General features: G+C 35.2%; 3 protein-coding genes and 1 pseudogene across 6 annotated transcripts; 1 reads left to right on the top strand and 3 right to left on the bottom strand.

Moving 5' to 3' along the window:
* Positions 1-46: 46 nt before the first annotated feature.
* LOC148764598 (serine carboxypeptidase-like pseudogene) lies at positions 47-1424 on the bottom strand (annotated as a pseudogene).
* Positions 1425-1741: 317 nt separating this feature from the next.
* Positions 1742-3169, bottom strand: LOC18612761 (xyloglucan endotransglucosylase/hydrolase protein 2-like). Its single transcript, XM_007049680.3, has 4 exons — positions 2952-3169; positions 2735-2835; positions 2423-2616; positions 1742-2311 (listed from the first exon to the last, which is right to left on the bottom strand). Exons 1-4 carry the CDS (start codon positions 3124-3126, stop codon positions 1921-1923), a joined length of 861 nt encoding a protein of 286 aa, XP_007049742.2. The 5' UTR covers positions 3127-3169; the 3' UTR covers positions 1742-1920.
* An 884-nt stretch (positions 3170-4053) lies between these two features.
* Positions 4054-5024, bottom strand: LOC18612762 (xyloglucan endotransglucosylase/hydrolase protein 2-like). Its single transcript, XM_007049681.3, has 3 exons — positions 4924-5024; positions 4605-4801; positions 4054-4459 (listed from the first exon to the last, which is right to left on the bottom strand). Exons 1-3 carry the CDS (start codon positions 4975-4977, stop codon positions 4066-4068), a joined length of 645 nt encoding a protein of 214 aa, XP_007049743.3. The 5' UTR covers positions 4978-5024; the 3' UTR covers positions 4054-4065.
* A 1251-nt stretch (positions 5025-6275) lies between these two features.
* LOC18612763 (Transducin/WD40 repeat-like superfamily protein) lies at positions 6276-17628 on the top strand. Of its 4 annotated transcripts, none has more exons than XM_018113969.2 (16): positions 6276-6466; positions 8196-8411; positions 8597-8723; positions 8863-8903; positions 9314-9407; positions 9746-10629; positions 11434-11565; positions 12766-12838; positions 13193-13232; positions 13353-13425; positions 13863-13928; positions 15004-15081; positions 15175-15347; positions 16013-16059; positions 16705-16960; positions 17051-17628. In XM_018113969.2, the coding sequence occupies exons 2-16, from the start codon at positions 8206-8208 to the stop codon at positions 17398-17400; spliced, it is 2640 nt and encodes an 879-aa protein (XP_017969458.2). In that variant the 5' UTR covers positions 6276-6466; positions 8196-8205; the 3' UTR covers positions 17401-17628. The 4 variants fall into 4 exon arrangements, with proteins under 4 accessions (XP_017969458.2, XP_088666811.1, XP_088666818.1 ...); XM_088810685.1 differs by having other exon boundaries at positions 8222-8411; XM_088810692.1 differs by having other exon boundaries at positions 8228-8411.
* The last annotated feature ends 1540 nt before the right edge of the window (positions 17629-19168 follow it).

A 19168-nucleotide genomic window follows, 5' to 3' on the forward strand; every position in this document is an offset into this window, starting at 1 on the left:
AACTTCCTGCTTTGATTCTCTTTGAACAGTGTTGTCTTTATTTCCCTCAAAAACAAAAAAACTTAAGGAAATCAAGAGGTCCATGAGTTTTCAAGACTTTTGCTTCTAAGCCATCAACTACAAAAGGAACCTCAAGAGATGCTACAAACTCCATTCTGTAAAAAGAATCAGAAGAATGAACAAACTTCCTGCTTCAATTCTTTCTGAACAAGGTTTTCTTTGTTTCTCTCGAAGACAAAGAAACCTATGGAAACCAAGAGGTCCATGGGTTTTCAAGACTCCTACTTCTTAGCATCAACTACAAAAGGAACCTCAAGAGATGCTACAAACTTCTTCTGACCAGACCATTCCATTGCATGGACCAATCTCGAATTGCTAAGGCAGGTGCAAATAAGATCATATTCTCTAACTTATACAAGAAGCTTGATACCATCCTCAAGGAGAGCAAGAATGCCAACTTTGAGATTCCTTATCCAATCAACCAGCATGGCCTGATACGCTGTAGAACTATAGGACGCAAAGTTAATATTCCAAACTCCAAGGGCATCCCTAACAGATTTCTGGTTTAGAAATATCTCCATATTTGAGAAGTCGTAGCAAAGGCTTCCCTCACATTTCTTTCTAATGTTGTAGTAATTTGTATCATCAGCAATTGTCATGATGCCACTAAATATGGTATTGCAGACAAAATATGAAGCCATGCAAGAGATTGCACTGTCAGTGGCGTAAAGCTTTTATTATTCAAATTTAAAATCAATAATTATAAAAACAATTATAACAAGATAATAATAGCATCAAATATAATAAAATTCAACACAAATAATCCATAAAATCCATTATCATAATAAAATAATCTTTTACTACAAAACTTAAATGGGTTGATAAACGTGTCCATCTATATGGATTAAAAATGATAACACGATTAATTAAATGACTTTAACCATGTTTTAACTGTGTTAATCATATTTGACATGTTTAAAATACAAAATTTTTAAAATTAAACCCAAAGCCATTTAATTCCATGCCGTATCTAAAAATACCAAGTCCAGCTAGAACACTCAAATTCCCTCACCTCCTCTCCCATATCACGTTAATTGTTTGACTTTGAGTTTGTTCCATTTGAATGAATTTGTTCAATGGTTTGAGTAAACCATACAATAGAAATTGTTTTCTTTTCTAGAAAATATGGTTGAGGAAAATTTTTTGTTCCATTCCTTGTTTTGTCTGGCCTGCTATGGTGCATTTTACTGATTTTCTTAGATAATGGGTGAAGCCTAACTCTTTCCCTTTCTTTCGACCTTCTTCTCTTTTTCCAAAAATTATTGTCTCCTCCACAAACTCTCCTACTAATAAGTAGATCTAGTCACCCTTTCCCTCCCCTGTTCCTCTATCAACTCATCCCCAAAACACTCAAATTCCCTCATTGATCCTTTGAACTCCCTCACCTCCTCTCACAAGTCATGTCAATGGTTTGACTTTGAGTTTGTTCAATGGTGTGAGTGCACCAAATAATAGAAATGTTTTTCTTTTATGAAAAATTAATATGGTTAAGGAAGTTTTTTAGTTAAGCATAATGGAAGTTTGCTTTTAAACATAAAAACTAATTACTTTTCTTTAATGATACTACATGGCAAGATTTTATTGATGAGGTAGAGAGACGGGACATATTCTCAGAACAGAAGATATTTGTTGAGTTAAAAGAGTTGTATCCCAATCTTCAATTGTTTCAACTCACAAAAGATAAAAGGTAATAAATAAAACCTTCATAAACAATTAGTTTTATGAATAGTTGGACTTTTAACATTTTCTTTAATCACAGTTACTTGTGTGTTTTTATTTTCCTTGTCCCATCAGCTCCCTTCTTTTTTTATTCTACAACTTTATTAACCCATGGTCATGAACTCTCTTTAATGTTGTCTGCTACTGAAGAAGGCACTCTGGAGGAGGTACGGGGTATCTAGGCCTATCAGAACAATAGTCATAGCTCATGTATTTGTTCCTTACATTTTCCAACTCTATTTGTTGCTTGGAATCTAACTTCCAATATTTCTCTGAATTCCACCAATACTTGGGAGAATAACATTCTTGAACGTTTGAGTTCTGAATTATTGGGCAACCGCCTATATCAAATCCTTGGAAATGAGCTTTGAAGGGTGCCATGCTCCAATTAGTCTTTGTTTTGCCTCCATCGGTTGCCCAGCTATCTCCATCCCACAAGCTTGCTTCTACTTGCATTGCCTGCGACGGGTACCCTACTCCAATATTTTTGTTGTTCTTGAACACTCGAATTGGGACGTTGTCCACATAGAATCTGTATATAGATATAAATTTTTAAAAGTACGATATATATCAATTAAGGTATATAAGTTAATTAACATTTAGCACATTTATATGATTCAAATTAAATGTTAGTAATCCGTACACAATTTGGTGTTGGTTCCATAGAATTTGGTAAGTGTGGAAATTTGCAGTAGGATCAAACCAGAGAAGAATCCGTTGCTCCCTATTCCCAACACCATCTGCAAACACATTGGTTTGCAAGGTGATAGGCTTGCCTTCTCTATTCCCCAAGAACTCAAGATCCAGCTCGTCATGCTTGTCACCTTGTGAGGTTAGCTGTCATTACAAAATTATTATTTAGATTGTGAATGTTGAAACAAGAATAAAAGGGAAATGAGAAAATATAGTAATAGTTAATGAAAAGAGCAATTGAAAGAGATGCTTTGATATTTACGTAGAAGGCAGTAATAACCCCAGCAGAATCCTTCGGCGGCAGCTTGATCCTCATTTGAAAAAATCCACTTCCGTATCTTAGCTTCGACCCAAACCCAGCTCCTGTAAGAACATTGCAACAAATGTATGTATTTTTCTCAAGTCAATCTCTTCATCATAAGTAAAAATTTGAACTTATTGTCAATATTAATTGAGTGTTAAGAGGGGAAGAAGGTAACCAGAAGAGATATCCATAGAGAGCTGAACTTCTCTTCCTTGATTAAATAAGAGAACATGATCATAACCCCATGTGATTTCATAGTTCTCATCAAATCTAACAATATCAGCGTCTGCAGACAGCCTGCCAAAAAGGAAAAATGCGAGCAAACCTAGCAGAAAACTATAATATTCCATCTTGAGTAGTGCTATAGCAATGAGTGCATCATTGATGAGTTTGTGTGTGTGTGTGTGTGTGTATATATATATATAGAGAGAGAGAGAGAGAGATGATTTTTGATCTACTAGCTTCCTAACCAAGAGCTATCCATGGAAAATGCAAAAAAGGTATGAGCTATCACCTTTGATCCCAACTTCCCCACACGCTATTGACTTGTCCCTTGTTATCCCCATAACAAGCCCCTTATTGTAATCTAGCTATCTACCACAATGCTTGGAACTTGGAAGCAACTTCAAACTAAAACAGATTGCAGTCCATTTAAAACAAAAAATAAAAAAACAAATAATATAAGCGTCAATTAAATGGAGTCTAATATGTTTTTTTGCTTTTGTTTATTGTTTTCCATTATGTAATTGAAGAATAAAAAACTTTGCAAATTCAAAACAATCCTTTCGATCACTAATTAATCTGGATTAAAAGCATAAATAGGTTCACTCATTAGGTCGATGGCTGATATAATTAATTAAAAGGTGTTGATTAGGTTTAGGCTTCATAGAAGAACCAAAATTAATTTGGCCTTAAACCACCAAACAAAAAAACAAAGAAAGAAAGAAAGTCGAATTCTTCACGTATGATTGAATGTATCAGACAAGACAAATTAAATAGAATTGCATGTGGCATGGCATCAAATTAAGGCAAACAATAGGCTGACACGGCAATCATATCAATTTAAGTTCATTGAATTGAAATTTTTGGCTAACTTTTTTGCGTAATGAAATAAGCATATTGGAGCCATACTTTCATGCTGGAATGCGAATGAAGGGCAGAGAGAGGAAGCTTCATCTTGTAATGTGATAATGATAAATAACAAACACACAGTTGGGTCTTTGAGGATAATGATTAACTTCACATTGCAATGCAGTGCAAGAAACAACTTCTCTGTGTCTACACTTTTATTAATAAAAAAATGTATTGATTTGGCATTCTTTATGTCCATATTTCCCTTCTTTCGAAGAACAGTAGTCTTCAAACATATATTCGGCTCTTGCATCCTCCAATGCTTTCTGCTTAGCCGGGTCTAGTCCCCAATATGTATTCCCATTCCACCACAAACTGGAATCGTAGCATTGCTCTTTGTTGCTGTTCTCCAATGATTGACACCCATCCACGTTAAATCCTTGAAAACTAGCGGTGAAAGGTTGCTGACTCCAATCGAGTTTTCTTCCATTTGATGCCCAACCTTCTCCATCCCATATGCTTGCTTGAATTACTAATGTCTGCGATGGATAATTCACTCCAATATTTGAAATGTTCTTGGAAACTCTTATGGGTGTGTTGTCCACATAAAACCTTAAAAAGAGAAACAAATTGGGTAAATGTAAGAAACATAAATTAGATGTTTCCATCCATGAACCATGCACAGAACATAGACCAATTAATGACCTTCCAAGCCATGTTGTAATTCAGAACTTTGCAAGAGATTAGTTTTGCTTACACTATTTGATGCTGATTCCAAAGAATTCCATATGTATGAAAGTCAGCAGTGGGATCAAACCAAAGATGATACCTTTGCTCTCTGCCTCCTTTATCATTAGCAAAAACATTTGTTTGCAATGTACAAGGTTGCCCCTTGCTGCCCAAAAACTCAAAATCAAGCTCATCATGGTCTCCTTCTCCTTTGTTATCTATCAACTGCATGCCATCAGCCCACCAAAATTTTCATTACATAATAGTACTGTAATTGCATGTGAGAGCAGATAGGAATTAAGTTTATTTTATTTTTTATATAAAAAGAACAAAGAAAAAGATTATACATAGAAAGCTGTGACAACTCCTGCAGAATCCTTGTTAGGTATCTTTAGTTTCATTTGGAAAAACCCTGAAGCATATCTCGCGTTGGATTGGAACCCGGCCCCTGCATTAACCATAATACTAATTTTTATAGATACGCATATACATACAAAAATGTAAACATTACTAATTGTTTTGATATACCAAACCTGAATCATTATCCATTGAACTATGAATTTCTCTTCCTTCGTTTAGAGATGTTACATGAGAGTTTCCCCATGTAATGTGGTAATTCTGATCAAAACTAACATCATTTGCTCTGCTTGCATTTACTATAGCCGTCAGGAGAAGAGCAAAGAAGAACCTGTCCCAACCAGGATTATGTTTATTAAGGTTGATTACTAATAAAAAGCAAAGCTGTGAATAATATTTATGAAAACTCTCAGCAGGTAAAATCGTCATGAGATAAACAGCATAAAAAGTAATATGACCAAAAGGAAAAACCTCTTTTCCATAGCCACCATATCTTAGTATTTCTTCTAATAGCAATGATCTTCTTCCTATCTTAGCAAAGGAGGAATTCTATCATACTTTTAGGGAGCAAGGATACAAAAAGAGTATGTTCTGAAATTTACATGATAGTGAGAAGTCTCTTATATAACAATATATACTCTCATATGTCAGGAAATTGTAAAGCTGATTTAGTTGCCTTTCATGGTTCCTTACTTCAATTAGCTAGGCCTTCCTCTTAAAAAAGATGGTAGGTAGCCCATTCTTAGTGGTAGACTTTAATATATCAATCTCACATTCAAACCTCTATATGGAAGTGTACAACTTATAAGACAAAAAGAGAAGCCTACCTTGTTTGTAAGAGAAAGGCATGGCTAATTCAATTTCTGCACTCATTCTCGCGACCAAATGCTCAAATTGAACTTTGTCGTGATACAAAGTATATATTACTGTATAATTATTAGAAGATGACTTAATTTCAGAAATTTGCCTGTAATTTTTTTTTTTTTTTAATTTTGAATTTAAATTTTTTTTTATTATATACATATGCCGTGATGCATTTAAATTTGTTTTGAAGAATTTAAAGATATTTTTCAACTTTGAGAATTTCATTTAAGCTTTTTTTTTTGTTTTCTTCACCAAACCCATCATCGTTGCCCTTCTAATTGTTACAGTGTTCAATTGAACATGTCAAAAAAAGTAAAATATTCGTGAGTGCCATCTAAATCTAATTGAACATTTCAGGTATCTAATTGAAGTAATAGTTTTAGTTCAGGGACTCTGCCACATATTAGCCATAAGTTTGGGGACGATAGGACTATTATAAAATTTAGCTGTCTCAAACGAAAGGACGACCACAATCGGTCTTGGGTTCGAATCTGGAAACCCTAACAAAAGAAAGAAGAAGCTTCCCGCATTTCAAAAAGAAGTCACGATTTTCCCTCCATTTTCTTTTCTCGTTGCATATCTATCTCCTAACAGAAATTCCACTACAAGTCGAGTGGCCGGGGCAAGTCGCGGTTCGTGTCTTACGGAAAGCTCTCTCCCGTTTCTCAGGTGATTTAGATTTTTGGATTTTTTTTTCTTGTCTCTGGTTCCTTTCTTTCTCTTTGAAATTGGAGTCCTGGTTTTCCAATTCATCGTTTAATCCTTTACAGTCTTGATTTGTCAAACAAAATTGATATCTCTCAGTCTTGGTCTCGGCTACTGCTATGTTTGGATCATTGAAAATTTGAAGTTAAAATAAATGAAATTCATAGATTTTGTTCATTTTTTTTTATTTTCTTGTGTTTGGTTAAGAGGGAAAAAGTAGAGCTAAAACGTTTTGATAACTTTTAAGTTAATGCATTGTAGTTATCATTGAATAATGTATTTTTGGCCAGAATAATTAGCATTGAATTTGATGTTGCATGTTAAACTAATTTTGTTTAAAATTAAAGAGTAAATTGCGTGCAATCCTTTAAGTTTTTGGACCATAATTGCACTCAATGACACTAGTTTAGAAAACCTACATTTCACCCCAAAAAAAAAAACATTTTACATTACAAGATGCTGAGATTAAACAATTCTTGCCTAAGTGTTTGACAGAATTGTTCAGAGAAAACATAACTGCTGTTACCTCTACCAAAACTGAAGCCAAGTACGGAAGATCCTAAATTTTCAAATCACAAGTTAGTGAGTTGGCCACCGCTTCAGTTAGCAAGACCTTAACTTTTTTGAAACCCAGAAAGCCAACCAAGAAAGGAGGAAAGAGTTGGTGTTTGCTTGGAGAGAATATCAATGGCAACAAAAATTATAAAAAGACTAAAATGGCAATACCCACCCAGCATAACCAACGCCAAAATCCTCCATTTGCCATGAAAAGAAAACACCAGAGGCAGTTCCTTAGAAACTCTCTTCATTTATGTACTAGGCAAGTCTGCAATTAGCAGTAGTTCTCTTTTCTTTTTATTGAATTAAAGTTGTGGAAACCATTTTTGGATATTTCGGTTGTTTGAGGCAGAATTCTAACACTCCTGTGCTAAAAATTGGGTATTGTTTATTTATGCACGTGTGCTGCTCGAGAGATTGTCACTTTAAATCTCTTTTGAAAGTTTCACTACCCTATGTCGAGTCTGTGGGCTGCCATGCTAGTGCTACTTGGTGATTGGATTCAATTTTTATGGGAGTTTGGAGTTTAGTGGGGGCTTATTGGTTTTGGAATCTTAATTTTATTTTTGGGTTGTTTCTATTAGGTTAATGTTGGGCACTCTAAGTCTTACTTACACACACACACACACACCACTGAGGAACTAATGGACTATGGAGAGAGATAGCTGTCAAGGAAGCTGGGGAAACAGATGGAGTAGACCCTTCAATCTTTTTTTCCCCTAAGCTAAAGACTCTTAAATTGTTGAACAACAATTTATATTACAGCTTAAATATGCATCTTAGTAATTACCAACATTCTGTTACCATCGTTAACACAATTGGGGCAGGATGTAGTTTTTCAAAATTAATGTCCTTGAATGTAATTATAGTCAAAACTCAAGGAGTTCTTTGTAATTTGCGCAAAATTCAACATCAAACTATATTGTTTATTGCCTATTAGAGTTAGGCTCCTGCATATCATCTCTATAACAATGCTTTGCATTATAGTTAAGGTACCACATCAAACAATTTTTTTTTAATTAATTCTTTTTGAAAGTTCAAATACGAAATTTAGCATTAGATTTTAGTTTATGTACTATTTCTTATAATCAATTCTTTAGCATTATATGCCTTGTATTTGAGTGGTTGACAATAGATGCGTTGTGATGTTGTGGATAAAAGAGAAAGAGAAAGAGAAAATGGCAGAACCCTTAAAAGGCAGGCCAGGAGTTAGGGTCTCTATATTTGATTGTTCAATAGAGAATCATTTTAGGGCGATGGATACAATCTGTAAGCTTTGTGAAGAGCCTGAGAGTGATGGTCCCGATGAAACTGATATCCAGCGATTCTCTTCTTCAATCACTTTCTTAAGGTAAATTTATGCTTATCTTTGTGCATTTAGAACTTCCATATGTTTAAAACCAATTTTTAAGCAGCGGTGATTGAATTGACTTTACTGATATAAGTTTGGTTTGTTTATTTTTTATTTTAGTTTTATCTGTTTAATATAGAGTTTACATCTACATGTTTTTAATTTACTATTGAACATGCTTTTAGGGAATGGAGGCATTTCAATTATGAACCAAGGATCATTAAGTTTGCTAGTGAAGTAGGAGACTCACAGGGTAAAGATGTTTCTGATTGCATACAGTTACCTCAATTTTCATCAGCAACTGTTCTCAAGGTGAAAGAAAATCTTGTTTTTTGGATCCTCCACTTCAGGGAATCTTCAATCACGGCATAAAATTTCTGGAATAGTTATTACTCTATGGCATAATATTTTGTTAATTGTTGTTTTTGTTTGTTTGTTTTGCTGATGGAAGCAACGGGAAGGACTAAATGGAAAAACATCTCCAAAATCCTGGTAAGATTGGATTTTGGTTTGCTCAATACCAGTTTCCAGTATTATGGGTTTACCTTAGGTGATAAAAGGATGGCGTAGTTTTAGTTTCATTCTTGACCAGCATAAATGCAAAGTTAATCAACTGTTAGAATTTCTGCTATATTACAGGAGTCTTTCCTTTTAATTTTTTAACTTTTACGGACAACATGTTACAAATGGTGTTTGCTTTTGTTAATTTGTGATGCATATACATATTACTTGGTTAGAACTTAGGTCTTTTGTTCCTTTTGTTGAAGATCCATGTATAGCAACCAAATATTTTGTTTATGAAAGTAAATTTAGATTTGAAGCCTGTATTACAACACCATTGCAAATGAGGTCTGTCATATACATTTTTTGAATAACATGATTAAAGTTCAATCTACTTGCAGCAAGGACTTCGTGATGTATGTTGGAGGGTCTGTTTGGGCATTAGATTGGTGTCCTAGAGTTCATGAGAATCCTAACAGTACTGTCAAATGCGAGGTAGTTCCCATTTTCCCCTCAACCCCTAACCTTCTTCTGGGAACCTTTTTTTTTCTTTTATGTGTGTGTGTGTGTGTGTGCATTTGAGCTTCAATTTGCTTCTGTATCGAAATGTTTTGTTCTCAGGCTTCATATTATTATAGCCTAAAACTCGTTTACTGGGATATTTCAAATGAAAGAGACAAAAGCCTAGATTTGTTCTTATATAATGGTTTAAATGTTGCCTGTGTGCTTAATTAGCAGGATTTTAAACAATAATTATCACAATCGTAATGCTGCAATCTTGTGAGACTGTCCTTGTCATGACATCTTCTTTTCTTATGCCTTGCTTTTCCCAGTTCATTGCTGTCGCTGCTCATCCTCCTGATTCTTATTATCACAAGATAGGTACCCCACTTACTGGTAGAGGCATCATTCAAATATGGTGTATGCTAAATGTTGGGGTGGAGGAGGAAGAGGCTCCTCTTTCAAAGAAAAGGCCAAAATGGAGATCTCAAACTACAGAAGCCATGGAGGAGAGCCCATCAAAGAGGCCTAGAGGAAGACCTAGAAAGAATCCAATAGATGAATCTCAACCAGATAAGGTTAAGAGGCCAAAAGGTAGACCTAGAAAGAAACCAATTGGTGAATCTCTTAATGATGATCAGAATGAACAGTCTTTCCTGCCTCTTGCTGTTCAGTACCCAGAAGGTTCCTTTAAGCCAGTTGCTATAGACAGTGCACTTGGAAATACACAAGAAAATGCTCCAAATAAGAGCCATCATGAAAAAGAAAAAGGTGAAAAAGAGGGAGCATTTACATCTGATGCAACCCCTACGACTTCTGTGCAGAGTAGAAAATTGAAAAGTAAGGTGCAGGCAAAAACTAATACTCATGGTAAATGTCTCCCATTATTGACTCAAAATGAAGAAACAAGATCTTCTTCTACAATAAACAAACAAATTCACTACAACTCTGGGCAGGAAGCTATGGTGCACAATAATATTTTAGATAGTAATTCGTCGGAGACCCCAGGTTCTTCTATTCCAAGGGATAATTCGTCGGAGACCCCAGGTTCTTCTATTCCAAGGGACATTGAGCTGCCAAGAACTGTCCTCTGCCTAGCACACAATGGAAAAGTTGCTTGGGATGTAAAATGGCAGCCTTATGACATAAATGATTGTGAATGCAATCAGCGGATGGGCTATCTTGCTGTCTTACTGGGAAATGGATCTCTGGAAGTGTAAGAGATCTGCTTTTGTTTTCTAGACTCTGTTCAAAATTTTCTTTGTCACTCTTTTGCCTATAATTGTTTAGGACTTAGTCATTGAAGAATAAGCAGTTAAGCATCACTATGTTATACAGCACTAACAGAATGCAAAAACTCTTTAGGGGGGGTTGTGCTTTTCCCATGTCATTATTTAACAGTATAGGTTCACTTCAGAACTCATTGTTCATTATGTTAAATGGAGATATTGCAACAAACAACCCTGCTTGTGGAGTCTTTGCATTCCACTAGCAGTGGATTGGATAATAATCCAAAGAACAATTATGTTGATATTGGTTGTCATTTTGAGGTTTCAAAAATGAGGAAATAATTGGAATAATTCTAATATTAACAATCATGTAATGTGAAGCATTGAAGTAGATGATGAAAGATAGGTTGAATTTTATGGAGGATTAAAAAAGAATAAGAATTCAATTATGCAATATTGCGAAAAGAATGGGTGCCTAAGATGAATGTAAACAAGAGGGGCAGAAGGTGGATGTCAAAAGCTTGAAATTAGAAAACTAAAAGTACTATGGTAAACATTAAAATATTAGACTGTTGTATCATTTTAGGGGCCTTCCTTTCCTCTACCTATTATGAATCTTAGCTTTACATGGCAGCTTGCCCCCACTTCCTTTTTATCCTTTTTTTTTTTCAAGTTCCATATCAGTCAATTTTGCATTAGGTTGTGCCAATTAGTTAGTTATATGTTTCATTATGGTGAATTGTCGACAATGTTCATTGATACTATGTCCCGATTCCACCAATGCAAAGCAGGTGGGAGGTTCCTCTTCCTCATATGATCAGCATTGTTTATTCATCTTCACCTAAGCAGGGTACTGATCCTCGCTTTGTAAAGTTGGAGCCAGTTTTCAAGTGCTCAAAGTTAAAATGTGGTGATGTACAGAGGTAATTTGGATGTCTATCATTTTTCTGTAATAAACTTTTTAAGATATTATTGCTAGTCTTCTGGTATTGCAGAAATTCTTTAGAATGTCTAAAACATGATGGGGCAGAAAAAATTATAAAACATGATGGAGACAGAACATTTATTAGAATATTGATGAGTTAGGTATGCTCTTTGCTACCTTACAAAGAAAATGAAAAAAAAAAGATTAAAGGGGAGGGGGGGTGGGCGTTGTGGGTCTGGGTTATTTTACAGCATGGGTCGCTATTAATGCATAGGCAATCAATATCATAGTTCTCACTGCAGCATGGCTGGGTTGTTACTGTTGGGGTGCATTGCATGGCACATTCTTAGTGATTGCTTCCGGTTTAGAATGATAGAATCCTTCTGCATGTGTTACATGAAAGAGATTTTTTTTCCATGAGAAAAGGAAAAATAAAGAACAAGATTGCATATACTGCTGTTGAATAATGTACTTGTGAGACTTTATTACCTAAAATAATTTTTATTAGAGCTTCTTAGCTTACATGGAGAACATTGTAAAAGAAAAGTATTTTTACTTTACCTCTTTGCAACTAGCTATAAATTTGGGTAGAAGGTGGTGAATTTTCTTCATTTAATTGGTATATTATTATTATTATTTTTATTACCATCATCATTACCATCATCATGCAGCTTGTCTCCCTGTCAGTTAATTAACAGTTGATTATAGGGCACCGGATTTGGCCTGCTTAAATAGAGCCATGAAATACATCTTCAAGCCACTGTAGCTGCTGACATGTTCCAGCTGCTGTTTTCATGTTGGATGAATTGGAATTAATAGATTTTCTGTTTGGACAGGCGAAAGAACAATAGCAATGAAAGGCTCTGCTATGTTGTTCAGTGTTCACCCTGTCCTATTTTATGGCTAGTTGATATATTGGATGCACCTGTACACCCAATTTCTTGCAAAATGGGTTCACTTCGTAGTGATATTACATCTTCCACGTGGAGGAATTTGATTTGCAAACATACAATTCAACTGAATGGTTTACTAATTAAAAGTTTAATTTGGCTGCTTCTACAAGCTTATCATTCTAGCTGTGGAATTTTCATTTTAGTTCTGCAAGCTTTTGCTACTTTCAGTTGTCTTTGTTGGTCTAGTGGTGTGTTTGATTCTATTTCATTGGTCACTAATAGAGAGGCTCGGACTTGTTATACAGCATCCCTTTGACAGTTGAGTGGTCAACCTCACCTCCACACAATTACTTACTGGCTGGGTGCCATGATGGAATGGTATAATGTCAGTTTGTTATTTTTGTATGCTTTTTTTTTATAAAAAATTTAACATATGTTATTTGCTCTGACCTTTGAGAGAACTGATATCATGCTTTTTGCATAAATGGGATTAGGAGTATTCTTTTTCTTTACGGATTTAGTCGGTAATCAATATTATTTTTCTAGGGAATGTATGTGTATTAAGTTCTTTTTTTTAAAATAAAAAATTAAGTTCTTTTGCATTAATATGTTGACTGAGCATCTGCTAAGTTTCTTAGATTTGTCCTATGATTATCATTTCAATGAATAAGATTATCTTTTACTCATAGTTTTGAATTTATTTGGTATCAGAACTAACATAGTTTATGTCAGGTTGCTTTGTGGAAGTTCTCTGCAAGTGGTTCACCTACAGGTATTGGCAATGTATTAGTCAATTTTTTTTGTTATTCTGCTGTTGTGGTTTATAGAAGGCTTGGATTATGGTGCATCAAATTAACAGTTGAATTTTATTTCCCATTTTGTAATTATGCAGATACAAGACCTCTACTTTGTTTTATTGCAGATACAGTTCCAATTAGATCGGTTGCATGGGCCCCATCTGGAAGGTGAGTGATGTCATCAGTGTTCCATTTCCAATTGACTAAAATTTTATATAGCTATATATTTAGCTATGCTTTTTTCTGTTCAGAAGCAGTCTCTTTTGGAAATTTGGTGGTCAAAATGCAAAGGGTCTGGCCTTTTGTAGAAATAGCATCTATCTTCTTCTTCTTCTTTTTTTTTTTTTTTTTTGTTTTTAATTACGGGCTATCTATCCTCTGCTGGACTAGGGATTGCTAATGATTTGGAACTACTTTGCTAGACAGTTCTTTTTGGCAGTCAACCGGATGCAAGCTCCTTTCAAGGGATGCTTGAGTAGCATAAAAGGGACTAGAATATGATAGTGGTGTTGTTATCAATATTGTTGATGCACTCTTCCAACCCGTATGTTTAATACTGTGATGCTTGCTGATTGCTGTAAATAAAACTCTGTTGTTGGGTTCAGTGACATGGAGAGTGCAAATGTTGTTCTTACTGCTGGACATGGAGGTCTAAAGTTTTGGGACATACGGTAACCTTGATAGCCTGCTTTGGTTTAAGTTTGATCACTTTGTATCTTGGTTTATCTTTTGACTTTTGCTTATCTTGGTCCTAATGCATTCATCTCAATTGAATTCAGATGCTTGGTGGCTTGTATTCCATTTTTTAAGATCAATCTCATTGACTATATAGTTCTAAAGTTTAATTAAACTTTGTGAATCTTCTAAGTGATGGCATGTTGTACATAGCATTGGTAGTTTACACTGTCACTTTAATGTTTACCTTCTAATTTACTGTAATGTATTCATTTTCTTCATGGTTCTATTGAAGTTCCATAAACTTCTATGATCTAATGAAGCTTACAGATTAATATAAGCTTCAGCTAAAGATAGAGCTTTTTTACTGTCTGAAAATTCAAATTAATTTCTATTTCTATCATTATTCGAGCATTTGGCTCAGTAGTTGGTGCTTGATCTTTTTGCTCTATAATAAGGGTTTGAATCCCCCCTTCCCTAATTAAAAAAATGAGTGGAGTTGGCTCGATTCTCTTTATTTTTCCTCTAACTCATTTCACCTTCAGTTGTAAACCACAGAATAAAATCCCTACAATTTAGATACAATATCAACTATGTATTTTATGCATATCTAGTTGCTGCAATTAGCATGTAAGATGAAGTGATGGTATGTATCAATTTAAGGCTTAATTCGATATTTATGTGCACTTACTTTTCCTTGTTTAAGGGGAAATTGCAATTTTTTTCCATATTCAAGATTTTAAGTTCAGTTGGCATCAGAGTGATTTAGTATTTCCCGATATAGGTTCTGAAGCATTGAAAATTTGAACTTTGTACTTCTAAAGGATTCTGATTCTGTCGGATTTCATGGAGAACACGCTTGCAGATGTATTGCATGTTAATTGTAAAATAGGTTTCTACTGATGTTTAAGGAGAGGAATCCCGAGTCATGTGTTTCCTTTCAACTAAAAGCTCTGAAAATGTGTTCTCTTGATGTATGTGTGTGCGTGTGGAACAATTTAACCTGTTCAAGTTGCTGTGGTAGCATGATTATATGTCACTTAAGAGCTATAGTTTGATGATTGTTTGCAGTGATCCATTCCTTCCCTTGTGGGATGTCCATCCAGCACCAAAGTTCATATATAGCCTGGATTGGCTGCCAGAACCAAGGTATATTATACCTGATGGTCTTTCATATTTATTTATTTATTTATTGGTGATCTTCTCTTCAACTAGAATTGAAGAAACTTTTTATGTCTTTAGATGTGTTATTCTATCCTTCGATGATGGAACAATGAAAATGCTCAGCTTAATTCAGGCAGCATGTGATGTACCTGTCACTGGAAAACCTTTCACTGGGACCAAGCAACAAGGACTGCACCTTTATAATTGTTCATCCTTTGCTATCTGGAATGTACAAGTGTCACGATTAACAGGTATTCTAGGGATTGGTTTTCTTACATTATTAATGCTGTCTTTTCACGGGAGCAGTAGCCAAGCACACACTATGGTGCATGTGAAATTACAATTAACTTTTTTTTTTTCACTATTAAAACTGCGGGGGACTTAATATGTTAGTCCATAACTAAAATTTTAGTTTGTTTTTGTAAAAGAAAAAGGAAATCTCGGTGTACAGAAACCTGAAAACTTTTTTAAAGAACAAGATATGGAAACAAAAGATCATGTAAAAGATAAGTCAACGAATGTATAACTAACTCTGACTAGAAATGTGTTTAAAACTGTATAGGCTTAGTATAGAATGTAATTTTGCTCCTACAAGGTAGATGCTGTGTATCATAGGTTTTACATTCTCTAGATCAAGTTGTTTCTAGCATAAAACTGCTCTACATTGACGAACTGTTTTTTTCTTGTTTGTGAGATCTTAGTTGTTGGTCTATGACTTTTGCTGCAACATTACATGGTTAATTCCATCATATGGACATAAATTCTCTTCATATTTTGTGTCTTTGCATGTCACCAAAGCTATTACATGTTTGTAGGCAGTAACAAATTTTTTTGACAATTAAAGTGGGATCTTGAACAGCTTAATTTTTTCATTGTCATTTCCAAATATCCATTGACTGGTGAATTTAAATGTTAGGCATGGTTGCATATTGCGGTGCAGATGGTAATGTTACCCGCTTTCAGGTGAGTTGGTCTAGCTTTATCTACAATGCTTGTTATCGTTTTTCTTCCTTCCCATTTTTATTGTGGTTTATGCATGATTAATTGCAACCCTGAATGTAATTCTTTTATTGTCTTTTAAGTTGATTAATTTCCAACCCTCCATGTCAAATGTAAACCTCACTAGTAAAAAAACATGAGTTTCTGTCAGCACTTTTGATGAGAATGACATGAGATTTGGCCCAAAGTCTGTCAGGACCTTAGTATAATCTTTGCTTGCTTAAATTATAACTCAAAAATAGATGATCCAACACTTTTTTCTTCTGTTCAAAAAATAAAATTTTCTTTTCTTTTCCTAGCCTCCAATGACAATTCCTCTTGAAGAATAAGAGAGATTATAAAGTCTTTTTTGTTGCTTACCGTTACATGTCTACTTCCATTTCCTCCTAGTATTTTAGATTGGAACAGAGCCTTAACCTTAGCAGTAGTTATTGGTCAACTGGCAGTGTAAAACTATTCAAGTCCATTCATTGATGCTGCATATTATTAATTCTGCGACACCACTGCTTGAAATTTCCTTCAAAATCAAATTCAAAGGCAATTCATCATATATTGATAAGCTGCTTCTGAGCTTTAGCCTCAACTGATGGTATTGTTTTTTATAACCAGCTTACATCGAAAGCAGTGGACAAAGATTTTTCACGAAATCGAGCCCCGCATTTTGTCTGTGGATCCTTGACTGAGGAGGAATCTGCTATTGTAGTTAACACTCCATTACCAGATATTCCTTTGACGTTGAAGAAGCAGACTAATGATTATGGAGAGGGCCCAAGATCCATGCGGGCCTTCTTAACTGAGTCAAATCAGGCTAAAAATGCCAAGGATAATAAGGCAAAAGTTCCAACTCCTGATAAACAAACTTTAGGTATGCTTGACACTCCGATATTGTTATTTGACTACTTTTCTTTGTTTTATTTCTTTGGTAACAGCGAACAAATTCTTAAATCTGTTGCAGCCCTTTGTTATGGCAATGATCCTGGTGTGGAATCTGAATCTGAGGAAACCTTAACCTTGGCAGCTCTTAAAGGCAAAATAAAACAAAAATCAAAGAGTGACAGGATGAAGAAAGCAGGTGACGATCAAGCATTGGCAGTCAGGATTAATGAACCAGCAAATACACAGAAAGAAGAAGCTGGGAATGAAATAGAAGTATTTCCTCCCAAGATTGTGGCGATGCATCGAGTGAGATGGAACATGAACAAGGGTAGTGAGAGGTGGTTGTGCTATGGAGGAGCAGCTGGGATTGTTCGATGCCAAGAGATTATAGTGCCTGATGTTGCTAAGAAATCAGCAAGAAAAAGTTAAAAAGGGTTAGGAGCTTCAACATTTTGGCAAAGTCAACTGGCAACGGTAACGTCCATATTCATAATAGCAGCCCTTCTTTTTCCTCTTTATTTTCATTCAAGAACCTCTTTGTCACAAGCTTTCAGACGACAATAACCATTTAGCTAACTAAAACAGAAACAATGTTACATATGCCTTACATCAATGATCAATCGATTAGATAATTAGAAAGGAACATTTACAGCTGAAGGTGTGCCTTGTTTTACTTGGATTTGTGATTAAGGGGGAAGAACATGGTCATCCTTAACTCTATCTTGTACCTCTATGGTGGCAACAACAATCACATTTTCTTCAAATCAACCTCCCCAGGTCCAATATTCACATCTATACAGACATTGTGGTTTTATCACAATCACAGGTCATTTGAACTTTAAACTTTCATAGAATCAATCATTTTAATGAGAAAGTAGAGCATAAATACCTTTACGATTGCATTCCACTTGGTCAGATGCTTGTTGAAAAGAACCGCTATGAGGAGCTAACCGGAGAGGGTGACCAAGGATTTCTCTAAGGTGGTTAGGGATGCTGAAAACTTTGTAAATACAAGCAACTTAATTAGAGGCTTACCCTGTATGTGACTTTCTCGGAACCATCATAATGGTCTCGCATGTCTAAAGATGCAATGGACAGGACAGGAGAATCAGAGTAAACATATTCTTGAGCTTAATTGGCACAAGATTTGTTCACCTACTTATATCAACTGCTAAGCGCAGAGTTTGACATGCAGGGCAGGAAACTCCATAATGATCATACTGACGACTATCCTTTTAGTTTGGAGGTCTTTGTCATGGTACGATCCCAATATAGCCAAAAATTAAAGGAAAATACACACGTACGCACAAATCATACCTTAATCTATGCTGGTTACAGGATGTAAAGAATGCAACGAGACCCCGTACTATGTTTCGAAGGGGCTGGAAGACCTACGAGAAAAAATTGATTCCAGATTTCAGTTGGCTGTAAGCAGCATTCTGAGCAAAGATACCAACATTTAAGAAAAAAAACTTGAGATGAATCATCAAACAACAATCCTCCGGAAGAAATAGTAATTCCTTGTGGAGAGTGAGAAGGAACTTTTTCTTGCACAAGTATTAGATTTCTTTGTAGTGTTAGTGTTTCTGTTGGTGTGCCTAAAAACCACGAAGCAATGCTTCTCAATGCCTGGTCAATGTCATTAAATTCCCATTTTCTCATAGATTTCCCTTGTAAAGCAAGAGATGCATCATTCTGTTGGCAAAACAGATGCTAGCATTCAAAAAGATGTAGGATGAATCATATATAACTGGTTTTACATTATAAAAGAGAAATAATTAATTTCTGTGGAAGACATCAGAATCCACTTCATATAGACAAGGCAAACTGACAAACCCATAGCTTTAATGCATACAATGTAGTGATCTAACATATGCTTTGCCAATTTCATGTCCAACCTTTATTTTATTTTTTTTTCATATTTCTGTTCTGCGTATAAAATGGAATGAATACAATCATCCTGGATTTTTACCTGAAGTACATTGGAATAGTTGATGCCACGAACATCTTCCCATGCAACTTCAAACACAATAAAACCATGCAAGGTTTCGTACAAATTCACGACAGAAAATGGACAACTGTCTTTCAATGTGGCCATGCTAACAGTGGGAAACCACCAATGAGAGCTCTTTCCAGAACGAGATGATCTGCTCCTTAAACTAGGACTCCTCAGCAAAGTTCTGCTATTTTTAAAAGG

The sequence above is a fragment of the Theobroma cacao genome, chromosome 1 (genome assembly GCF_053813885.1).
Source record: "Theobroma cacao isolate CCN51 chromosome 1, ASM5381388v1, whole genome shotgun sequence".
NCBI classification, from domain to species: domain Eukaryota; kingdom Viridiplantae; phylum Streptophyta; class Magnoliopsida; order Malvales; family Malvaceae; genus Theobroma; species Theobroma cacao.

Coding starts and splice junctions, on each gene's coding strand:
- LOC18612761 (XM_007049680.3), bottom strand. CDS start 3,126: ATGGAATATTATAGTTTTCTGCTAGGTTTGCTCGCATTTTTCCTTTTT. Junction 2,836..2,951: donor CTCTATGGATATCTCTTCTG/GTTACCTTCTTC, acceptor ATGTTCTTACAG/GAGCTGGGTTTGGGTCGAAG. Junction 2,312..2,422: donor TGGAACCAACACCAAATTGT/GTACGGATTACT, acceptor ATCTATATACAG/ATTCTATGTGGACAACGTCC.
- LOC18612762 (XM_007049681.3), bottom strand. CDS start 4,977: ATGAAACTAAAGATACCTAACAAGGATTCTGCAGGAGTTGTCACAGCT. Junction 4,802..4,923: donor GAGTTGTCACAGCTTTCTAT/GTATAATCTTTT, acceptor GATGGCATGCAG/TTGATAGATAACAAAGGAGA. Junction 4,460..4,604: donor TGGAATCAGCATCAAATAGT/GTAAGCAAAACT, acceptor TCTCTTTTTAAG/GTTTTATGTGGACAACACAC.
- LOC18612763 (XM_018113969.2), top strand. CDS start 8,206: ATGTTGTGGATAAAAGAGAAAGAGAAAGAGAAAATGGCAGAACCCTTA. Junction 8,724..8,862: donor CATCAGCAACTGTTCTCAAG/GTGAAAGAAAAT, acceptor TGCTGATGGAAG/CAACGGGAAGGACTAAATGG. Junction 8,904..9,313: donor AAAACATCTCCAAAATCCTG/GTAAGATTGGAT, acceptor ATCTACTTGCAG/CAAGGACTTCGTGATGTATG.